The sequence below is a fragment of the Monodon monoceros genome, unplaced genomic scaffold (assembly GCF_005190385.1).
Source record: "Monodon monoceros isolate NGI ecotype Baffin Bay Population unplaced genomic scaffold, NGI_Narwhal_1 Super_Scaffold_8, whole genome shotgun sequence".
In the NCBI taxonomy this organism is placed as follows: Eukaryota; Metazoa; Chordata; class Mammalia; order Artiodactyla; family Monodontidae; genus Monodon; species Monodon monoceros.
Genome location: NW_021703785.1, coordinates 3,724,935 through 3,749,979, shown reverse-complemented (window position 1 = coordinate 3,749,979; position 25,045 = coordinate 3,724,935). Strand labels below are relative to the sequence as shown.

At 42.0% G+C, this 25,045-nt stretch overlaps 1 protein-coding gene across 2 annotated transcripts in view; it reads left to right on the top strand.

Annotated features, from left to right (window-relative positions):
• The window catches only part of MYO16 (myosin XVI), a 531,143-nt gene that overhangs the window by 123,759 nt on the left and 382,339 nt on the right, over window positions 1-25,045 (top strand). For both annotated transcript variants that reach the window (XM_029210034.1, XM_029210033.1), the window contains exon 2: window positions 3,611-3,874. In XM_029210034.1, coding sequence (XP_029065867.1) covers window positions 3,649-3,874 — 226 coding nt within the window. In that variant the 5' untranslated portion in view covers window positions 3,611-3,648. The remainder of the gene's footprint in view (window positions 1-3,610; window positions 3,875-25,045) is intronic.

Genomic DNA, 25,045 nt, shown 5'->3' with positions numbered 1-25,045 from the left:
ATAGTAATGGAGTAGTCTTCTCATTCAAAATTCTAGAAAATTTTAATGTTTTCTTCATCACCATGTAGCACTGTGAAGAAAATAATTCCTCAACAACAGCATCTTCTGGGTAGGGTGCTGTGGTTGTCACAGAGTTAAAACCCAAAACATCAGTGGTTACACACAATAGAAGTTAGTTTCTTGCTCATAAGAAGTTACGATAAGGGCTGATGGGTGGAAGGCGCTTGGAGGAACCAAGGCTCCATCACTGTCACCATCTGGGTAGGTGGCTCCCTCAGGCACCAAGCTCCTGGGCATCAAGCTGGCAGAAGTGACGGAACGTGGTAAAAGGCGTGTGGGCATTTTTCATGAGCCTGGTCTGGGAAGCTCAAAAATGAAGTCCACTCACATCTAAGGAGAAGAGAAAACTGGTTTCAGCTAGTCAGTCTGCACGACAATGAAAATATGCCCTATCTTAATACATGTGTCTTTGTCATCCTAATGAACTCATATTACTGTGAGAAAGAGGTTTGAATAATGTTGAAGTTGTATTAGTTCATGTGTGTTTTTTCCTAGGCAAAGAGAGTCAAAATAGTGGGAGAAGAAGTAGGATAGTCAGCAGGAAGAGCCCCCGGTCACTAACTGGGCAGGCGGAACCCCATCAACCCGTCACACAGTTGGAAACCAGTGCCTGCCCAGAGCTCCTGTCCCAGGAGCAAACTAGCCTGGCCCAGTTCAGACTCCTGTCCTCCGCCTGGGCCGTCCAGATTATCACCTGAGGAATTAGTTCTTGTGGTTCTTAGTGCCCTGGTGATGAAATTCTGTAGACTTTGAGTAGACTGCCTCAAAACTGTATTTCCCATAACTCTGCTATTTTTAGTGTGCTGTCTTAGAGATCCATATAGCACATATACACGACATAGCTGATCCACCCATAATTAGCCAAAAGAAAGTCACAGTGCCCAGCTCATTTTCAGAATATAAAATACGTCAGAGTTTAGACCGTTTGAAGTCAGAGCATGTGGAATTATTTAACCAAAAATGTGTTAAACATCAATATTTTATATATGTGTGGGTTTGAAATTTGACAGCCCTGGCTTTTGATTTTCCAGATCATAAGAAGATTAGTTTAGGAACAACCCTCGGTACTTCTTTTTGAGGGAGGAGAGGGATTGCTCAATGAATCACCAGCTATATCCACAGACTCCTCAAAAGTTAATTGAAAATTTCACCATGAGACCTTCCTTCAAGAGCGAAAAACGAGAGGACCGTTGGCTTTATTAGATTAACCTCCCTCTTGGACTGCATGCCGATAAGCACAGGATGCTCTGCGACGTCATTTGTTTTGCCTCGTTAGGCTTTTCAGTGGCTCCAATGATTCCCTGGGTGCCCACTGACAAACCTGGAAAGTCACAGTTTCCTGAGCATCCAAGTTAATAAATCAAACCCCATGATGTTTTCTAAACAGGTTTGAAAGGGGAGTATACCTCCTTTCCGTTATTAATGGGCCCTCACAGACAGTCATACCCCAGAGCAATTTGTCGCCGTTTCAGAACCCCTGGTGTCGCTTTGTGTTCGGGCCACTGGGAAGGGAATGTTCTGTGAGTGGCTATCTGACGCTTCTAACACCACTCTTGCAAAGACTGCTGAAGAGTTTTGTGAAAATATATGATTCTAAAGCATTGAGCTTTTGTCAAACGCTAACGAACGATGAAAACACAGTTCCCCAAGCCTGCTGCTCTCCCCTCTCCATGTGTATACGCGTATATATGTAAAATCTGGCTTTCAGGAATCACTGTCTTTTATCTTGTCTTTGTCTTAAGCCTTTATGGGACATTTACAACTTTATCATGGTCTTGGACAAGTCACAGCCTCCCTCAACGTAGTTTTCGTTGCCTACACAACAGGGATGGTCATGCCTGGTGTTTGTGAGAATAAAGTTTTGCCAAGTGTCAAGCGAAATAGAAATGAAAATAGCATTGTCACAATTTGACGTGCTGTCAAAGGAATAGAGCATCTTTCCAAAGATGAAGTAGACCTTTATGGTACGATCTTTCCAGATGTGGCTTATAATCAGCCACATTTTTGTGCATGCAGAGTTACTTTTACTTGCCTGAGACTTACATCAGATATATCTTAAGAGAAGAACATACACACGGTTATCTGAACCTCTATTTGTGAGCCACATTCTGGTGTTCAGTGGTTCAACATTTATTTTCTGCCAATAGTAAAATTTTAATGTAGTGGTAAATATACTGTTGTCAAGCCCAAGTTTGTGTGCCTGATGCTCAGTGAGGCCAAACAAGTCAGAGTTGGAGTAGGGAAATGTTTATTGCAGGGCCAAGCAAGGAGAATGGGTGGCTTGTGCTCAAAAGACCCAAACTCTCCAGTGGGTTTCAGGGAAGAGTTTTTGTAGGCAAAACTTGCAGGGAGGTCTGCTGGGTTGTGTGACCCTCCTCTGATTGATTGGTGGGGAGGTAACAGGGTGGTGTTCGGGAATCTCGGTCATCAGCCTTCAGGTTCCAGCCAGTGTGGGTTCCACATGCCTGTGCTCAGCCTCAAGTTACCATCCTCCGTCTCTGTGTGGGGGCTCAGTTCCTGTAGAAGAACTCAGAGATATGTATCAGATTGTTCTGTATATCCCCTCAGGAGGAACCGGGACCCTGCCCCATCCCTGCACTGTTCTTTCTGGACTGCCTTTCCCTTGTTTCTGCATTCCCTCACTCGTCTAGTTAGTAACTGCTTGAAACGCCCTTTGGAACTCAGGGAAGGTCTAGGAGGCTGAAACCTCTTTCCTACAAACAAGAAACGGGACACAGAAAGGCTTTTGTACCCAGTAGGGCCCCACAGGGTTCTGTCCAGTTTCAATACGAGTTTGTACAATTCCATTACAGGTGCTTTGGGTGGTGTTTATAGGAAATAGAAAGGGATGATTTTCAGGTCCAGGACAGACAGCTCACTTTGCTAACCACTGTATTAATAAGACAAAGACTATGACAGCAGCAATTCCATTCGCACAATTCTGAGTTGCCAAGAGAAAAATCTCTCTTCCATTGCACAATCTTTACATTTAACCATCACTAGGTCTTTTAGGAATGAATGTCACTGATGACAAGGAAAAGGGCTCAGCAATAAATTGTGGAAAATGATCACTGTGTCATATAAACAATTGATGGCATACATATGTTCTGTTACATTAGGTTAGCAGAGTCATCACGACGTGGAAAACCAGTTTTATTAGGCTGTTCTCCAAAACTTGGAATGGCTTTCTGCCAAAATTTAGCATGTAAAGTTTAGTTGGCATTACTCAGTTAGAAGGGACCTAGCGCCATGGTAAAACATTTAAGCCTTTGGTAGAGATTTAAAGAAACAGGAAAGGATGGATTGTTAGTAATTATGTTGAGCAAAATTACCCATCTGTATCTGTGTCATCTGTTTTACTACTATGCAGTCTTGGGTAGGACATCAACTCTCTTTGCTTTTCCTGCAATCTCTAAAAAGTGTTTGTATTAGTTGTCTCGCACAAAGAGGACTGAATGGGTTTCCAGCTTGAGTGATGGGCGATGCTTGCAGTGCTGCTATCTTGGCTGTAGCAGTAGGTCTAGTGACTTTTCCATTGTGTTTCTTTCAGGTTGCTTTCAGCTATGTAACATTTTTCGATCCCATGAAATGGAAATTGACCAGTGCTTGCTGGAGTCCCTCCCCCTGGGCCAAAGGCAGCGGCTGGTAAAACGCATGCGCTGTGAACAAGTCAAAGCCTACTATGAAAGAGAGAAGGCTTTTCAGAAGCAGGAGGGGCTCCTGAAAAAGCTGAAGCGTGGGAAGAATCAAAAAGTTCATTTTAACCTTGCTGACATGATGCAGGATGCAATTATCCACCATGATGACAAAGAAGGTAACGACAAGAAAATCGTTTTCTGATGTAGTGCTTCATATTTTTGGTTTGTTGTTTTTTGGTGGGGAAGTGGGAGATAGAATTTCTTTTAAATATTAGAAGTTTTCTTTTAACTGTCTGAAATATTCAAGAAAAAATTACTCGTTTCAGTGAACATAGTTAAAAGTCCCAAGTCTCCTCGTAAAAGTGAAAAAAAGGCAAAATTTTCGTAAAATCGTTGTATATGTTTTTTTAAGAATTACCTGCCTGAAAAGCAAGTTGTTGATTCAAATCGATAATGAAACTTTTTCCCAATGAAACTGTATCCTTGATGATGAGATCCTGTTGTGAAATTTATTATTTCATACCTGGATTTACATATAGTAGTGAAGTCACTTCCCCCCAAAACTCTTAAGAGAGAAGAATCAGTCGGCTTATCCCTTAAAGGCGGTTGGCTTGTTGTATCAAATTTTATTAAGCATACTCAATCCAAATTTCAGTTGCCTTTACAGGATTATGAAGTTTCTTGATCTTTGTGTATTCTTTTGTATGAATTTTTTTTTGTTTGCTTTTAGAATCTACTTTCCAAAGTTCTAATGTGAGAGAGACTTTCCAGCTGTAGGTATAAATGTAGAAAGCTTCGAAGAAGCAAATATATGTTAATTTATCTTGATTGGCTCTAAAATTACTGGTTGAGTTAATCGAAAGCAGGTATGCAACGAGTACAGACCCATGACCCATTAACTACATTTCAAAATCAAAACCTCTGAAAAACAAGGGTTTTTTTTTGTAACTTGGGTGACAGTGGCAAAGTTGTCCCAGAGCTATTTATATTTCTAACCTGTCCAGTCTGCAAAAATAATAAATTTAGTAACATTGGTCCCAAAGCTTTCAACAGGAATTGTGGATCTAAGAAAACTGACAGCCCATCCTATACAATAATAGCAATAATAACGAAAGTAGTTCTTTTTATGGTTTTGTGTGGGCATGCTAGTCAAACTAGAAGACTCTGAGAAGCTCTGAGATTTTTTTTTTCTTGAAATGGAATGAGTGGCAGAGAATCTCCTGGCTGGAAAGGACCTAAGAGATCACGTCATACAACCTCTCCTTTTACACGTGAAGGAACTGCAATGCAGCCAAGGCACCACATCCTCTAGAAAGCTGTCCCAGAGCACTTTTACCTCCTATTTTATTATTCTCTTCTCACTTATAGCTCTTCGTTGAATGGCCATCTGCTCTGTGAAGCTATAAGCCCCTCGAGGGGCAGGGGACTGTCTGTCAGGTTCACCACACCTCTTGCCCCTTCCAGGACTTTCCAGTAGTGTGGAGGGAAAGAGTGAGCAAGTTTACCCAGAGGTAAACTAATTGTTGTCTCCAGTTGTTGGAGAAATCCTAAATTAGAACGCAGGTGGATTTAAGCCCTGTATCGATTTAACAGGAAAGAAACAACAAGAAACTATTTACAAAGTTATAAAAACTTCTGTGTAAAATAACTACAGGAAAAGAATAACACCTAAGTTAGTGTTAAAAAGAAATAAAGCATGGTAAAATAGTAAGCCCAGAGAACAAGAGGAATCTATTATATATTATATTGTGTTATGTATTATAATATTTTGCAAAGACACTGAAGTCATAAAATCTGAGTTAATACTTTTTAAGGAGTTGCTATAGGCTTGGAACTGGGCTGTCACTTGGGTGACCAAAGAGCAGGAAGAGAGATGAAGCCTATCTTCAGAAAGACTCCAGTCCAAGTACAAAGAGAGAAAAAAACGTCAATAAAAAAAAACAATAAATGAGTAAAAATGAAGTCTGGTGGAAGTGGAGTAGTTAGGCAAAGTTTTTTGGTGACTGTGATTTTTGAGAAACTCTGATCCTGATGGTTGCTTAGAGCTTAGATCTTTGAAGGAAGGAAAGAAGAAAACCGTTGGGCAGCAGTGCGGGGTGAACAGCTGCAAAGAAGTGAGAGTCCCACACAAGGAGGTCTGTGTGAAAGGAGTGGAAAGTGAAGATATTAGCTGCAAAGGTGGTTTTAAGTAGATACCTTCAGTGGGGATGCTTCAAGGTCTGGTCTTAAAGCAGAATGCAATGGGAATGATCGTATAGACCTAAGAAGAAAATTCATATGCTACAAATGGTTTTTAGCAAAGGTTAACCAGGAATAAATAACCGTAGGGATGCACTGAAGGGTGAGAATAAGAACTGGAAGCCAAGACACCCACTAAGAATCCATTGATGAAATGTTAATGGAGTGAGCTTGGTTGGGGTAGTAGCAGTGGGAATTGGGGCAAAAGAACAGACCCAACAGTCATATTCCATGGGAAAAGTACACTCATTCATCAGATATCTACTGAGTCTTTCTTATGGTCCAGACAGCTATGAGTGGAATAGACAAAATCGCTACCTACACGATGCTCAGCTGTCTCGTGTGGGTGACCACAAATAAAAAGATAAAGTTGAACACGTAGTTTGGTAAATAGTGATAAATGCTGAGGAGCTCACAGTTACCTCCTGAAGGTATATCAGGGAAGGAGCTTTTCAGGTGAGGTCAGAGCCCCTGCTGGAGAAACCAGTGTGGTAGGAGCAGATGGAGAAGAGCCAGACCACATGGAGGCTGGGAGGGTCATCAGAAGGACTCTGGCTGTTGTCCCTAGTGCCTGCTGAAGCCATTGGGAGATTTGAGCAGAAGACAGACCTGCTGTCACTTATGAGTTAACAGAAGCAGCCTGGCTGCCACATTCTGAACTGATTGAAGGATTTTGAAGGCAAAAGCAGGGAAACCGGTGGGGAGGCTCTGTTGATAAATTCAGCAAGAGATGATGGTGGCTTGGACCAAAATGGAACACGGATGTGGTGAGAAGTAGTCAATTTGGGGGTATATTTTTAGAATAGAGCTGACAGGAAATGCTAATGAACTGGTGATTGGGAGTATAATAATTTTCTATTGCTGCCATAACAAATTACTACAAATTTAGTAGCTGAAAATAACATAAATGTATTATCATATAGTTCCATAGGGCAGAAGCCTGGTGTGGGTCCCACTGGGCTGAAATCAAGGTACCATCAGGGCTGCTGCTCCCTGTTTCGAGTTTCTAGGGGATACTCTGTTTCCTCGACTTTTCCAGTTTCTGGAGGCCATCTGCATCCCTTAAATCTTTGCCTCGTCCTCCATCTTCAAAGTCAGCAACGGTAGATTGGATCTGCCGCTCATGGTTCAAACTGTTGTTTCTTTCCTGTCCTTGCTTGCGTCTCCCTGACCAAATCTTTTGCCTTCCTCTTCCACTTCTAGGGACTCCTGTGATTGCATTGGGCTCACCTGGATAATCCAGGGTGATCTCCCTATTTTTAAGGTCAGCTCATTAGCACTCTTAATTTCCTCTCTCCAGATAATGTAACATACTCACATGCATAACATCAGAGGGCAAAATTCTGGAATCAAAATCCTACCTGCCTTTTTAAGGAACCTCCATCCTGTTCTCCACAGTGGCCCAGCAATCCCACTACTGGGCATATACCCTGAGAAAACCGTAATTCAAAAAGAGACATGTACCACAGTGTTCATTGCAGCTCTATTTACAATAGCCAGGACATGGAAGCAACCTAAGTGTCCACTGACAGATGAATGGATAAAGAAGATGTGGTACATATGTACAATGGAATATTACTCAGCCATAAAAGGAAACGAAATTGAGTTATTTGTAGTGAGGTGGGTGGACCTAGAGTCTGTCATACAGAGTGAAGTAAGTCAGAAGGGGAAAAACAAATACCGTATGCTAACATATATGTATGGAATCCAAAAAGAAATGGTCCTGATGAACCTAGTGGCAGGGCAGGAATAAAGACGTAGACATAGAGAATGGACTTGAGGACACGGGGAGGGGAAGGGTAAATTGGGACGAAGAGAGTGGCATGGACACATATACACTCCCAAATGTAAAACAGATAGCTAGTGGGAAGCAGGCGCATAGCACAGGGAGATCAGCTCCGTGCTTTGTGACCACCTAGAGGGGTGGGATAGGGAGGGTGGGAGGGAGACGCAAGAGGGAGGAGATATGGGGATATATGTATACGTATAGCTGATTCACTTTGTTGTACAACAGAAACTAACACAGCATTGTGAAGCAATTATACTCCGATAAAGATGTATTCAAAAATAAAATCCTGCCTGCCACGGGGAGTGAGAGGTTCATGGATAATATCAAGTTTGTTATGCCCTGAACAATCAGAAAAGCTAAATGCTCTTAACTGTGTTAGGGGTGCCTCTAGGAAGTGAGAATAAGAAAGGCGGTGTCGTGTTGGCTGGAGGTACAAACTTGAGACACATGAACATGTAGCCCAACGATTCTATAATATCACTTAGGGAATGAGTTTAGATAACATTATAGGAAGAACAAGGACTGAGTCCCAGGGAATTCCAATATTAAGAATTGAGTGAGATGAGGTAGAACTACCAGAAGAGGAAAGGAGAAAAATGAGGTGAGGGTGCTTTTCTTGGAGCTAAATGATAAGAAATTTTCAAGGAGGAAAGAGTGATCAGCTATTTCCAGCACAACTGCTTAGTCCCACAGGAGGAAGACTGAGACTTGACCACTATGGTTAGAAATATGGAGATGATTTGTTTTGGTGAATTGTAAAAAGCAGAGATCTTAAAGGACTGAGTTCTAACAGAGGGGAAAACAGAAATGGACACGGAGAATATACAGAGCTCTTTAAAGGAGTTTTTTTTTTCAGTTGAAGTATAGTTGATTTATAATGTTGTTAGTTTCAGGTGGACACCAAAGTGATTCAGTTATACATATACATATATATATATATATATATATATATATATATATATATATTTCGAACTATGTTCCCTGATAGATTATTACAAAATATTGAGTTCCCTGTGCTATTCAGTAGGTCCTTGTTGGTTTTCTCTTTTTTATCTAGTAGTGTGTATATATTCATCCTAAACTAATATATCCCTGAGGAGAGAAATGATAAGGGACCCCTACAGAGGGAAGAGAAATCAGGGGTCTTTTTAATGATGGGAGAAATAACAGCTTGTGTGTATGCTGAAAACAATAATTCATCTGAGAGGGGAGAACCTGTGGCATCGGCACAGGGAAGAAAATTGCTGGAGTGAGGTCCTTGAGTTCGCAGATGCTGATGAGATCTGAGACCTAGATGGAGGGTTTGCTTTAGCGAAGACCAACGATAGCAGTAGTTCTCAGCCCTGACTGCATGCTAGGGTCATCTGGGGAGATTATATTTTTAATTTCAACATCTAGGCCCTACCCGTAAAGATTCGGATTCAGTGTGTCTGGAGTGGGGCGAAGGCAGTTTTCAAAAACGTCTCAGGTGTCGTGGTGCCCACAGAGGGTTGAGAAGTTCCAGTCTAGGGTCATGGGTGGAGGATGTGGTGACGGGTGCTTATGGAGGCTCTTCCTGCATCATACTCTTGCTGAAGGAAGAGCTGTGGCTGTCAGCTTAAGAGTGGGGCTGGGGAGGAGGAATTGGAGCTTAAGGAAACAGGGGAACATGGAAGAGTGGGGGGGATGAATGGACCAGAGAGAGACAGTATAAAAAAAGGACTTATAGGTAAAATTAGATCTGAACAATAAAAAAGAAAGATCACGGGTTGTCACGGCCTCTCCATTTCTTTGTTTTTATTCTTAACTCTCTGATTTACTACCCTAAAATTTTCCTGTAGCTCCACATTTTGCTTGATCTAGTGACCCATGTAAGGTATTCAGAGTGATGGGTACAACAGGAAACAGAAAAAAAAAATCACGCACACACCACAATATTCTCTGCACTCCTGCTATGCACGACGAACTGTAATAAACCCTTCCTATACGCTACCCTGTTTATTCTTTAGGGCAGAAAAACACAAGCATTTTCTGAAGATTCTTAGAGAAGAATGTCCTCCAATACAACTTATATAAATTTATCTCTCCCAGGAAAGACTTTCTGTTACTGATGGAAGCAAAGATGATGTTCAGTAACTGAGGTCAGCATTAGCATCAAATGATGAAGAAATAGTTGAATGACTTAGAATTCCGCAAGAGTTTTGATTTGTAATAAATTATTAACATTTTAAGTATATACATTATTGCAATATAAAATAAAAATTTCTGTCCACAGAGGTTGTCGTAGCTCAGGGTGCCATAACAAAATACTCTAGACCCGGTGGCTTCAACAGCGGACATTTCTTTCTCACAGTTCCGGAGGCTGGGAAGTCTAAGAGTAGGATGCTGGCCAGTTCAGTTCCTGGTGAGGGCTCTCTTCCTGGCTTGAAGGTGGCTACCTTCTTCTGTCCTCACATGGTGGAGAGAGAGAGTGCTCCTGTCTCTTTTCTTTTCTTATAAGGGTACTAATCCCATCACGGCAACCCTATCCTCATGGCCTTACCCAAACCTCCCAAAGGCCCCCCAATCCTAATGTCACATTGAAGGTCTTCAATATATGAATTTGGGGGGGGACACAAAAATTTAGTCTGTAACAGGTGGTATATTTCATACTTGGAGCTGACCCAAGAATGAAATATCTATCTATATCTATCACTTCTTTTGAGTCTCGTCTACCTTGGAAAATTCCACCTGAGTACCAGTATACCTCACTTTATCAGAGGAAAAATATTAATTCCTTGCAAATGGAAGATATTAAATTGCATTGAAGGGGCGAGTAATCTCTTCAGAGGCATTAAAAGCTCTCTAGCACATGTTTTACTTTTTCTGGAAATGTATCCAGGACAAAGTTTTCATTTAGTCATGGTAGTCATATTTTCATTTATTCTTAAGCTACCCAAATAGTCCAATGTACACATTTATACAACTGAGAAAGTTAAAAATATTGCCATAAGAAAAACTCTTTCCATTTAAATTATTGTTAAAAACTTTGCAGAGTGTGTATTTGTATAAATTATTTTATCTCTTATTTTCAAGTTCTTTCACTGGCTTGCAGAGTGTAAAGGATCAAATATACTCTTTCAAAGGATGACATGCTATTTGTGCTAAGGTTTATAGTATCTCATTAACAAGCAATTCACAGATTTTTGTTTAACTTTCTAAATGTTGCATTTTTGTAAGTGTAAGTTTAGTATCTTCGACACTTTATTGTTCTCTTCTGAGAGCTGGTGACTTTTTAGTGTGTAGTCTGTCATTTTAATGTACTCCATCAATCTAAAATGGAGTACATTTTAGATTCAATAATTCTTTTCCATCTAGAAAGGAAAATTTGTTCTAAATTGTTTTAGGGGTTTCAATTTAACTGTCTTTGAGTTATACCACATTAGAGAGAGAGAGAGAGAGAGAGAGAGAGAAATTTTCTCTATATGCAGAGAATATTTAAATGAGAATGCAATTCCACTGTTAGAACTGCTACTCCCAAATATCATGTTTTACTAATTACTCCACAATATGTTTTTACTAAAAGTAATATAAATGGCAACGGAGTGACTTCATTATGCTTTTACTATTTAGCATTCTACAGATGTTTTCAACACTGTCTGTGCTTTATATGATTTTAGTCACTTAATTCTTCCAGCAGCCGTATTCAGTAGGCAGGATATTCTCCCCGCTATATGGGTGAGGATAATTAGCCTTAGAAGAACTAATTACCATCTCAGGTCTACATGACTTGAGAGGCCATGTTTTTGTTCATAACACTACACTGTCTCTCACGTTGATTTCTTTTTTTAAAATCACTTTATTGAGGTATGCGTGACAACAAAAACTTGTACACATTTAATATATACAACTCGATGAGTCTGGAGACGTCCACCTCTGAGAAACCATCACCAGAATCAAGGCCATAAACATCTACCACCTCCAAAAGTTTCTTCCCACCCCCTTCATTTTTTTAATTAGATTTTTTTTCTCTTGTGGTAAGAGCACTTAATATATCACCCCTCAAGCTTATTTCTGATGCTAAAATGAGCTAAATCATCCACTTCGCAAGTTGATTTCCTTCCATTTGCCATTTGGAATTCTTGCTTTCTCTTGTCTAGTGGAGATTTCCGTCCACTGTTAAGGGGCCAAAGGCATGGACAGATATTCTTTATGCTCTGGTGTTTTCCTTCCTCTTTCCCTGATCAGCTCCCCTCCCTTTTTTTCTTTCTACAATTTAAGATAATTTATTAATTTAGATACCAAATATTTACTGAGGGTCTGTTTTACTCCAGATACACAAAGCACTTGCAAGCACAGTTACAGACCTGTAATGTCAAACTTCACTTGCACCTCCATTTTCCTTAAAATTCTGAGTCCTCACTTAGGAAAAGTGGAAACTATCAAATTAAAGCAATGTGAGACTCTGTTTCCTTCTCCTGTCTCTCCAACCCCTGGTCCTCAGTTCCTTGGAGGGCTATGGTCTAAGGTCCATGGTCAAAGCTCCGACCTTAACTCTTCTCTTCCTACCCATCCTCCCTGGAAGGTCTCACGTTTCACCTACTCTGGTGATTCCCAAATCATATCTAGACTTTTCTCGTCAGCTCCAGATGCCACCATTCTGATGCCCTCACATTTCTAACTTACGATGTTCAAAATTGAGTATTTATCTCCATGTATTTCCCAAATCAAAACTTCCTCTTCTGTTTTCTATTTCAGTTAATGTCACCACCATTCCCTTGGTCTTATGGCCCAGAAATCTGGAGGTCACATTGATTTAGATGCACATTTGTAAAGTACTGAAGGTTGTACCTCCCCTGAATAGTTTATGAGAAGTATCAGACATCTGTATATTATCCTGAGCCTTCTAAGAATATGCCTAGACTGCAATGCATTCTTACCATATGTTGGGTGATCTCCTGAGAGGCTCCACTTAGAATTTTGTAAGTAAATCATTAAGACCAAGTGTGAAGCCTTGGGTCAAAGAATAAATTTCGTATATTCCTTAAGTGTTTTATATATGAAAAATTAAATGAGACTGTGGTTAACTTAAAGCTCATGAATACTTAGCCCAGCCCTTTCCCTGCATTTACTAGATTGGCACAGAAGTTAAAATTATGAAGTAGTTGGCTACCACTAAATTTATTTAACTTAAAAATTTTTAAAATTTATATAACATTTATATTTATTAGTATCTAGAGTATAAATGAAGAAGGAACTAATTATAATTTTTTACCACTGCCATCTAATGATGCTGGCTTTATGAAGATGACCCATGTGCTCTGGCACTGTTTCCCCAGTGGAGGCTGTGGATTTCTACCAAATGCAGCCCCACTCTCTTTCCTAACCTCTCCATCACCAGCTGCACAAACAGGCAGGTAGAAAATGAGACAGTCCCTCAGTAAATTTAAGCTGATACCTACAGAAATTGATACTGAGACTCTGCCACCTTGAGAATGGTGATCAAATCCAGTAAGTAGGTACCCAACCCTTGTTCCCTACTTGCATTCATTCTGAACATAATTGGGTGTGATGTGGTTGAGTACTCTACAAGGATAAATATGTCTAGAACTCAAAGGAGTATATACTTGACATGGAATATAGGTAGACGTTCTCCAAAAGAGTTGGATTCAACCAATAGGAATGACTTGGGTATTAGACATTTGGGGTTGTAAAGAAAATGTAAAGCACCGTCTTGTCTTTAAGGAAGAAATAGGGAGAAAGAATATTCCCAGTGGAAAGACATAACAATATATTGTTGTCTGCATCTTCCGTGTTCTAAAGCAGTACGAAGCTCGGGCAGAGTGAAGGAAATGGCAAATTTATCAGAACCATCCCTATCTTGTTAACTTCTCAGTGATATGGGAACAGACACCCTCTAAGCTAAGCTGAGAATGAACCTGTGCCTCTCACTTGAAGGGGAGTGGGGGTATGTGGGAAGATGTAACTCAGATAAGATATTTTCTGGGGCAGACACAGGAACAAAAGGACCACGTCTAGATTTTAGAGAAAAGGGTGAGCTTTTAAGGTCCAGGCGTATGTCTGCGTCAGAGATCTGGAAGGCTAAGTGTGTATAGCTTATGTACATGCTGAATCCAGCAACCCCAGGCAGTTTTGAATTTCACAGAACTATGTTCACTGGACTGTGATTATTTCCATGAAGGTAACAGCTGCTGGGTAATTAAAGGTGCCCATTTCAAAACTGGTTATAAAATCATAAATAGCTGGAAATTAAGTGCCTTTAAATTCTGTGGGATTCTGTATGAATTTAATGAGTGGCTTAATATTTTACCAATACTGAATTCATACTCCTGAGAATTATTAATTCTTTTAACTGCCTGCTGTGAAGTCACAACTTTACTGGGTACTGAGAGTGACTGAAAAAATGTAGAGAAAAAATGTGCTTTGTAAGCACTTATAATCTAGGTGGAAAGATACACTGTTCTTTAAAAACCAAACCAGAGAGCTTCCCTGGTGGCGCAGTGGTTGAGAGTCAGCCTGCCGATGCAGGGGACGCGGGTTCGTGCCCCGGTCCGGGAGGATCCCACATGCCATCGAGCGGCTGGGCCCGTGAGCCATGGCCGCTGAGCTTGCGCGTCCAGAGCCTGTGCTCCGCAACAGGAGAGGCCACGGCAGTGAGAGGCCCGTGTACCGCAAAAAAAACCAAAAAAAAAAAACCAAACCAGAAGTCTATCCATTTAAAAGGAATTGCAGTGGACATTTGTTGGGGTGAGGTGAGGAATGGGTGAATCTGAAACTCTGCTCTTTGGGAAATTTTTAGAGTCTGGTAAGAGGAGAGAAAAGGACTTTTTGGCTGTGAAAAACAGCTTGAGTGCAGGAACAGAGGCAGAGAAAAGCAGGTTTCTTACAGGAGAGCATCATGGTAGAAGCATTGCTGGAAGCTAGCACCAAGGGTTTTAACTCTGCGTTTGGAGGATGGGTTGGATCCCAACCTAAAACTTAGGAGCTGTGTGTCCCAGGTCAGGGACAGGCCACTTTCCTATTCTTACCTTCCTCTTCTGTGAATAAGGTTAAGAGGCAGAGGGGAACATCTCTCATAAGTGGTTGTGAGGATTAGTTAACTATTACATGCAAAGAATTTACATCCGTCAGGTATTACTACCTACATAATAAAGAGCAACTGCTATTACGATTCGAAAGGGAATTAATAGATGCTATTGAAATAGGTGGAACACTGACCTCAGGACCTTTGACATCTCAAAATCAAATAGAAAAAGGGATTTCTTTTATAGGGAGGGGTCATCAGGGCTAGCAGGGACTTTCGTCGCGGGGGAGGGCTCAGAGGGGGGTGAGCAGACAGCATGATGGGTGGCTTAACGGGACATCTTCCTCTCTGGGGGCCAGACTGTTTCTGGAATGAGCTATTAGTAGAAGATGTCCATAACCTTAGTGTTGCTTAAACAGAATCAGCCAGAGTCCAGGGATCTGGGGAGAGCAGAGAAGGCTGACTAGAGCTCCTAGATCTAGGCTGCCCTGGAGGTCTGCACAAGGGTTTGGAATTAATAATTAGCTGAAGAGCGAGTTGCTTTTCCTGATGATATTGTGTGATATTATACATGAAACGTCAGGACCTTTTTCTTACTGTTGAAACCAGCCTCCTCACCTTCAGCAGATGTCATCCTTCTCCTCTTAGTTTTTACAGAGAGACTTTAATACCAGTGAGTGAGTGGTAACCTGAGTGTATCAGTGTTCAACATATTGAATTAATTAATTAATTCATTCATTCAAAATTAAGGGCCTGTTCTTTCAAGTGTGTCCAACAGTGGCCTAAGTATTGGGGATGCCGAGAGAAATAGAGCCTGGTCTCTGCAGCCTGGCGGAAGGAGAGACGCTGCAGCAGACAGAGGCCATCGGTGCTTAAGGTCTATGGGGGGGGGGGATCGTTGGGCAGTGGGACAGTGGGGTCAGGGTGGAGTGGGAGGTGCAGGGGACAAAGGGAATGGCATCTCTTGGTTCTTCTGAGGCAGGAAAATAAGCTAAAACTAAAATTGGTCCAAGACCTGAAGTCCTGGAGGAGTGTGAAATTTCAGAACTGCAGGCACTTGAGTACGATTGGGGTTGGGGAGCTTAGCATTGGTCTTCAGACACCATGAGCGCTATGCAGAGAGCTTGGGAGGTGGAAGAGAAGAGACAGGGGATATTGGTCTGACCCAAATGTGTTTAATGGCAGATGAGCGCTTGAGACGTTTATGAATCTTCACATTCCCAGTGTGCACAATGCCACCACTTTCCTCCCCCAGGACAGTGACTTAAGGCTTTTCCTGGTTATCCGAAGGAATGGCAGCATGGCGGCAAGAGCATCAACATGGCAGCATGAACTCTTTTAGGTGTCATTCCTTTTTTTTTTAAAATCATTTTCTTACACGAATATAAGAAAAACCGTAGAAGGGAAATACTGGATTTAAAAGCACATTAAAAAATTAACCCAGTAGTTTTCATATTTTAGCGAAGAAGAAGGCAGTAGTGAATTCTGGTATGTGCAGTAAAATCGTGTCTTATAGTTTTACAGTCTCACTAGTGTATGTCCGTGTCTTGTTCCCTATGAGGTTACTTCCTAGACCTGCTCTCTTCTGACTAAGGTCAATGTCTAATGAGAATTAATGGCAGAACCCGAAATCTGTAATTTCTTACTCTGCATACTCTCAAGTTTTAATTAAATTGAAACTGCAAAAAAAAAACCATTTTAGTTCACTGAATTAACGCTGTGGCTGTGGTCTTCAATCCATCACATTTTAGATAGTATTGCTGCCGCTTGTATAAACCAAGGGCTCTCTGAGTCATTGTGCTCAGAAAAGTCTATGAAAAATGGTAATTTTCATAGGAAAAGAGCACAATCTGTCAGAGTCCCAGCCTGCTGCTGAAGGCACCAGAGCAGCAGCAAGACAATCTGTAGATCATATTTGACTTTGACAGTATGACTGTTGTGTGCTCCAAAGTAAAATGTTTTACAGGGAAAATGTAGACTTGCCATTTATAAGATCAGAGAAGTCATTTAGTGCGTGCAGGAACGGACAGAACAGAATATATTATCAGAGTTTTTCTTGAGGATTTTCAATATGCAGGCAGTTTCTAGGAATTCAAAACTTATAAATACTGTTTTGTAAAGCAGCTCTTTGGCAGCAAAGTCCAAACTCTCCCAGGAGACCCACTCCCTCTGGCCTTCTCAAGGTCATCATTCTCCCAGGTCCCCCTTCATTATCCACAGCACAGGATCATTTGCATAGAAAAAAATACGTTGTAATATTTTCCAAAGTGATAAGAAAAGAAAACTGAACTAAGCCACGTCCCCTTCATTTCACTGGTCACTTTCTGACCCAAACTCCCAGCAATCCCACCAAGCCTGCTACCTGCTCTTATCAACGGCCTCCTTGTTGCCAAGTGCGTGGGAGGTTTCTAAGTCCCCACCAAGGTCATCTAGAAGCAGCAGATGCCATCCTCCATCATCCCTCCCTTCACTGGGCCTCTAGACCTCTTCTGTCTCCTCGGTTCTCTCTCTACCTCACTGGTCCCATCTTCTCAGGCTTCTTTGCAGATGACTCTTCAGCTTTCCAAACTTTGAACTCCATAATACCCCAAGACTTTAGAGCTTTTCTCTTTCTACCCGCCATCTCTAGGAAATCACATTCCATGCCACGTGTATTCTGTGGACTTTAATTTTTATCCCCAGCCAAGATCTCTTCCCTGGATGTCAGACTTCCTACAGAATATCCTGTGGCTTCTGGTACAACCTGCCCATCCCACACCCTTGGTTTTCCCTGACAAGACAGCCTCCTCCCCGTCTTTCCAACTCAGTGAATCACTCCATTTTACCAGGTGTTCATGGCCAACTTCTTGGCATCTTTCTTGATGTCTCTCTTTCTCTCGTCCTCTACCTTTGAACGGCTTTCATAATTGGACCACCTCTCAGCACTTCTGCGGCCACTCTCCTCTAAGCCATCATCATCTCTTGCCTGGATCATTGCAGTAGCCTCCTACAGTATCACCTTGTTTCAATCTATTTTTTCCAGCAGCCGGAATAATCCTTCTAACACTTAAACTATTTTAGTGCCCCTCTCTGCCTACACATTTTCAGTGGCTTCTACGCTCACTTAGAAATGACATCTAAAACCCTTCCCACTGGCAAGAAGACCTTACAGCCTCAGCCCCCATCCTGCCTCAGTCCAGTCAATTTTCTGATGTCACCTTCTCCCCTTTTCCTCTTACACTCTCCTCCTGAGCCACTCTGAGCTTATCTTTCCCCCAAAATGCCACACATGCTCCTACCTCAGGGCCTTTGCACCACCTCTTGTTCTAGTTCTGCATGGATCCTTCATTTAGCTCCTTCAGCCCTCTGCTAAAATGTCACCTGAACAGAGAGGTTTTCTCTGATCCTCTGACCTGAACCAGGCTCTCCCCATATCCCTCTCACCCTCTCCACTCACCAGGTTTCCTTCTTTTTCATTGCACTTATCACCATGCAACAAATTCCTTGTTTGTTTGTGTCTGTCTTCTCCCAGTGGAATGTAGGACTACATGGGCAAAAGCTTTCTTTGTTTCATTCACTGCTGTTCCCTCAGCTTCTAGAACACAGCCTTGCACAAAGTAGATAATCAATTGACATTTGTTTAGTGAATAAGTAATGAGTGAAGTCTCTTCCTAATACCTTTTTTTTTTTTTTTGCGGTACGCGGGCTTCTCACTGTTGTGGCCTCTCCCGTTGCGGAGCACAGGCTCCGGACGCGCAGGCTCAGCGGCCATGGCTCACGGGCCCAGCCGCTCCGTGGCATGTGGGATCTTCCCGGACCGGGGCATGAACCCGTGTCCCCTGCATCGGCAGGTGGACTCTCAACCGCTGCGCCACCAGGGAAGCCCGACAATGGGATTTCTGAATGAAAAGTGTCAAATGTCTTTATGGCCTTTGGTCTCTTTCATGGGGTAATTTCCAAATTAGATTTTCCAAAGTCTGGTCACTATTCTAATTTTTCCTCTTGCATTTTTAATCAAAAACCACACAGACATCTAAAACTACTTACACCCAACAATGCTACCCTGTTTTTCTACATTCCCGTTCTCCTTGATCACAGAAATGTCCTCCCCTGCCCTCTACATGCCCATTTGTCAATGTATCATGGGTTTTTCCCGAATCTCCAGTTTGAAACCTAATAGTTATGTTTGATGTTTCCTGTCTAAACTGAACATGAGCCTTTACCGTCCACTTTCCAGATCCCACTAGTGAGTTTCAGGAAAGGGTTCTGTCCCCCTACCTGCATATCGTTCGGTTGCCGAAAAGGATTTTTACAGTTTTTACATCACTTCCCCTTGCTCTGTTGCCTGCTCTTCACTTCTGGTGTTGTATCAGCTCTCATTCGTTCATTCATTTGTTAACTTTTTTCATTGCATATAGATACCCAGGAGAGTGGTAGATGCTAGGCAGGTAAGAGTGAGCAAAAGTAGGCAGGGTCCTTGATTGATGGAGCTACAGCCCAGAAGGAGAATCCATCCCCTTAGTCTTGATCTGTTAATAGGCCTCAGCTTTCTGCTTTCCTCTCATGGAGAATGTGAACGTGAGTTCCCTGTTATTACTCAGCCAGTAAATGTAATGCAGTCAATGCGATAGGATTTTATATATATATATATATATATATATATATATATATATATATAGTGTTTTCTCATAAGAGATTTCTAAAGCCATCCAGGTGCTGTATGTTTCCTTCCCTTTAAGTTTTGAGTGGAGTAGCAGGAGTTCAGTTATAGGCATTTCAGAGACTCTCTCTCCCTATAACCTTGTTACTATTCATGGCCCTCCGTGATTTCGTCATTCTGATAATATTCTCTGTTTCTCTGTTTTGTGCGCCATTGACACAAAACCAAGAGTGGTCCCAGGAGAGCAGCATCGCCCACACCTGGGAGCTTGTTAGACACGTAGGCTGGCAGGCCCCGTCCCAGACCTGCTGAATCAGAAACTCTGGGCTGGGGCCGGAAGCTGTGTTTTAAGAGGCCCTCCAGGGGATTTTGATGCCTGCTGAAGTTTTCGTTTGATCCTGGAGGTTCTCAGCTGGGCATGTTTGTCACACTTAGTCTTGGGACTTACTGAAATTCTCTGTCCAGGGGACAGAGATGCTAAACATTGCACAGTCTTTGGGGCAATGACAAAAAGATAATTGTCCTGTTTCAAACACCCCCATCACCCCTATGGAGAGCATGATGAACCTGGTCTAACAAAGATGTTGCCAGGTCTTGAGTATAGTGGCTGGCTTCCTGCTTCTCTTAATTTCCTCACTCTGTTTTTTATTTTTAACTCCATCTCCAAATGTCTACATTCTATTCATCTTTCAAGGCTTGAATTCAGTAATCTTCCCGGATTTCCTAAGCTGAAATAGTAATATTTCTCCTTGGCGATCCCAAAAAGCAATCTCCTTTGCATTTTATTCATGGATCTAGATTCGCTTACTTATATCTGCCTTCTAATATCATTCTTGATATAAATGCCTTATCTTTCCTCTTCTCTGCGACTCAGGACAAGGTTATGTCCTCAGTGACTTTCTGTTCCAAGCAGTGTCTGGCATTATGGTTTAGAGTAGAAACCTTCTCCCTTCCTTCCTCCTTGTAGTAGCCCCTGAGGGCAAGAATAGCGTGCTACCAACTTATTTAGCAATGTCTGGAAATACGAAGAAAAAAAAAAAAAAAAAAGGAAAAACCCACACATTACAATCCATGACGAAACTCTCATGAGAAGCAGCTACAAGCAAGAAATCTGTGTCTGATAAGTGAACCGCTTCATGCAGAATTGGCGCATGATATAAGAAGCTATAATTCCACCTCCCTCCAGCTGTGTAATTCTAGAAGCCATTTGTGAATACCCTGGGGCAACATAGATTTCTCAATTGCCTCTATTTCCTTCTCAATTGAAACTGATTCTATAAGAAAACAAGATTACCTTCTGGCTCTAATAAATTGAAGATCACAAACACAATTTGATGTCCAAGTTGAATTTTAGAAAGATAAAGCTTGATGTTAAACCTGAGAATTCAGGCCCTCGATGTTCATCCTCTGAATTTCCTATCCAAGTGGGACAAATGGTAGGGAGCAGCATGCTCTCTGCCTTTGGAAACTCTGCAGGAGTTAAGATGAGTTGCCTTCTTCAAAACCACAGAAAGGGTACATGAACTGGATGACAACGAGGTGCAACTTGCGGAGGACTTTTTTCCTTTTTTTCACCTTGTGGGATTGTCTTAAGGAGGAAAGGTGTTGTATAAATCTGCTGGGGCTGCCATAACAAAATGCTGCAGAATGGGTGCTTTAAACACCAGAAATTAATTGTCTTGCAGTTCAGATCAAGACAGGGGTGAGAGCTCGCTTCCTGGCTTGTAGGTCGCTGACTTCTCCTGTGTCCTCACATGGCCTTCCCTCGATGCCTGCAGAGAAAGTGAGCTCTGTGGTGTCTCTTTTTATAAGGACACCAGTCCTATCAGATCAGGGCCCCACCCTTATGGCCTCATTTAACTTTAATCACCTCCTTAAAACCCTACCTCCAAATACAGACACATTGAGTATTAGGGCTTCAACATACGGATTTTGGGAGGGGGCAGCTCTGTTCACAAAGGTGTATTTTGGTTGAATTCTTATTTCAAGGAGGCTGTCTTTGTTCTTGGCCCACTGGAAGGTGGACACCAAGATGAAATTAGTTGTGCAAGAGGTTTTGGGGAAAACACCAGCAAGAAGAAAAGGAGAAGGACCCAGAGGAAGCTGGAGGAGCTCTCAGAACACAATGCTAGTGTGACCCAGTTGTGTTAGTGTGCTCATGCTGCCGTAGCAAAAGACCACAGGCTGGGTGGCTGAATAACAGAAATGTATTTTCTCATAGTTCTGAAGACTAGAAACCCAAGATCAACAGGTCAGCAGGTTTAGTTTCTTCTGACACTCTCCCTGGCTTGCAGTTGGCCACCTCACTGTGTCCTCACATGGTCATCCCTCCATCCCTGTGTGTCTGTATTCTAATTGCCTCTTCTTATAAGGACACCAATTGTATTGGATTAGGGTCCACCCTCATGACCTTGTTTAACCTTAATTACCTCTTTAAGGTAATTACCTGTCAACAAATCCAGTCACATTCTGGGGTACTGGGGGGTTAAGACTTCAACATATGAATTTTGAGAGATGCAATAACATCAGTGAAGAAGAGAAGGAAGCAGAGGAATTGGTGGGAGGTTTTGCCTCATGGTTCTAAGAAAGTTCTCTAAGAGGCTGACAGCTAGTTCTCCAGTCAGATCTGTCCTTGTGTGGGAGGTGCATCTTGCAGTACCAGACCTGCATCAGTACCCCTGCTGCACATGGTCACTTTGCTAGGAGCAGATCATGAGTACAGTGGCCTTGGTGTGATGTGGGCACAGCAGGTGGGACCATCTGTCTGTCATGCTTCCTTCTCCAGGAGTTCTGAGTAGACATTTTCTTGGACACAGCAAAGCCTTCTGTCCCATGTTAAAAAGAACTACAAGAGATTTTTAAGATAAAAGCCCGAAAGACTCCCATCAAGAATAGTGATTCAGATAAGAATGTAAAGGTAGGAACTGCAATCAGCATGTAAGGTGAAGCAAAGTGAGATAGCACGTGTCCGCATAATGGGCAGGGTCTAAACCGGGAGACATGAGTAAAGTCAGACCTCAGATTCTGAGTATTATAAATCAGAATCAGAAAGAAGGGTTGACAGTTATTATTACGAAAAACTGGTTACGGCCTAAACCAAACAGAGAACCAAGTTAAAGATACAATGAAATGTTTGCATCAGAATCATTCCCTAAATTTTAATGTTCATTTATGGTAAAGTCCTAACTTCCTGAAATTTTACAAAATCGATGTTAGAAATGATCAAGAAGAGAACGGACAACAATTTGTCGTGGGTGATTTGGATATTCAAGTGCCTGATGGCAGTGGTAGTGGGGGAAGGCATGGTATATAACTGTGGGCTGGAATTGCTTCCTGGAATAGAATTAACTTTCTGCGAAGGAAATGGAGGTCGTACGTAGTGGGTTGTGCAGTGAGATAGGAGGAACGTCCGAGGTCAGGTAGCATCTTAGAAAGATACTGTTTATCCCATCTGCCCCCACTGGTCATGTTACTTACTTGTGGATCTCACGGACAGCCAATTCTATTGGTGATCCTATGAAATTCCAGTAGTCAGCTGTCCTTCACCAAGAACAGTTGCCAAGTTGATATGGTCCAACCTTGGTTTAGTTGCTTATTCTCAAATTTTAAAGTCAGTTGTGTGACTTCAGGCTGTGTCCGGTAACACAAGTTCATTTATGATGACTGATTCTGCACTCTGGAAGAATACTATGCAGTTAACTAAGGAGTTGCCTTAAGCATGAACATATGCACAGCAAAATAAAATTAGAATATAAATCCAGCTCCCCTGAGAATTTACTAGACTAATGGCAGTGTCCTACTTTGATAAACAGCTATGGCAGAAGTGAGTTAAGTCCCTGGCCTGCTCTGGCCTCAGGTGTTGGGTGTCCTAGATAATTGCAGTAATCACACAGACGCTTCTGGGTGTTCCGTGCAGATGTTCCCTTCACATGGAACCGTGCCAGGCTGGTCACTTCTTCCTAGAATCACAGTCTCTGTGCTGTTACACAGTCTCCAAGGTTCAGAATTCCTGCAGCTTCCTAGGAGCTTTTGTCCATGTAAACCAATTATTTTCAAGCTGCACTTTTCCTAAATTCATAGCTGGCATGAGTGGCAAAGTCCTTGAATGTAGAAAGAGAAGCTAAAAACAATTTGATGGATTTGAACGATGTAGTTAATCCACCGATAGGAAAATTAATAAGGGCAAATGTAGATTCCAAAATATCAATTCATTAATTTGGGAGCTGTGGTTTGTTGTAACAATGTGATACGAGTCCGTTAATAAAATGGAAGACTGCATTAACAGAAGCAGGGTTTCCAAAACAAGGGAAGCAGAAGGCCTGAGTGATACAATTTAATTTGAGGGCCTTGGTGCATTTACATGTAGAGAAGCCCATCAGGGACCATGAGAACAGGGAGAGACCTAAAACCATTTTACGCGAGGAAGAGGCAGTGGGACTCAGGGTGTTTGGCTTAGAGAAGAGAAGCTCCAATAGGACAGAATAGCTCAGTTTGAAGTATGGCCACACAGAACTTACTCTTTTTTTCTTTTTTAATTTTCATTGGAGTAGAGTGGCTTTACAATGTTGTGTTAGTTTCTACTGTACAGCAAAGTGAACCAGCTATGGGTATGCATATCCCCTCTTTTTTGGATTTCCTTCCCATTTAGGTCACCACAGAGCACTGAGCAGAGTTCCCTGTGCTGTACAGTAGGTTCTCATTAGTTATCTATCTTACACATATTAGTGTTTATATGTCAACCCCAATCTCCCAATTCATCCCACCCACCCCCTTCCCCCTTGGTATCCATATGTTTGTTCTCTATGTCTGTGTCTCTATTTCCGCTCTGTAAATAAGATCGTCTCTACCAATTTTTCCAGATTCCGCATATATGCATTAATTACGATATTTGTTTTTCTCTTTCTGACTTACTTCACTCTGTACGACAGTCTCTAGGTCCATCCACGTCTCTACAAATGACCCAATTTCATTCCTTTTTATGGCTGAGTAATATTCCATTGTATACATGTACCACATCTTCTTTAGCCATTCCTCTGTCGATGGACACTTAGGTTGCTTCCACGTCCTGGCTATTGTAAATAGTGCTGCAGTGAACATTGGGGTGCATGACTCTTTCTGAAATGGTTTTCTCTGAGTCTATGCTCAGTGGTGGGATTGCTGGGTCATACGGTAGTTCTATTTTTAGTGTTTTGAGGACCCTCCCTACCGTTCCCCATAGTGGCTGCACCAATTTACATTCTCACCAATGGTGTAGGAGGGTTCCCTTTTCTCCACACCCTCTCCAGCATTTATTGTTTGTGGATTTTTTGATGATGGCCATTCTGACTGGTGCGAGGTGGTACCTCACTGTGGTTTAAATTTGCATCATAGAACTTACTCTTATAGCTTCTGTTTCTTCTGGCAACTTAGACTTGTTCACTATGGGATCTGATGGGTAGAGAAGGCCAGGGCTTCGCAACAGAATTCAGCTCCATGTAAGGAAGTGATTTCAAGTCTTCGGAAGAAACTGTCTTGGTAGGTGGCGAGCAAGTTGGCGATTAACTAAAAGCTTTCAGTGCCAAGGTTTACTCATCTGTGACAATAGTACCTACATTGTAGACAGTGTGAATGTCAGTCTGTAGTCTTGGTAGTGTAGGCTACATTGTAGACGGTGTGAATGTCAGTCTGTAGTCTTGTTA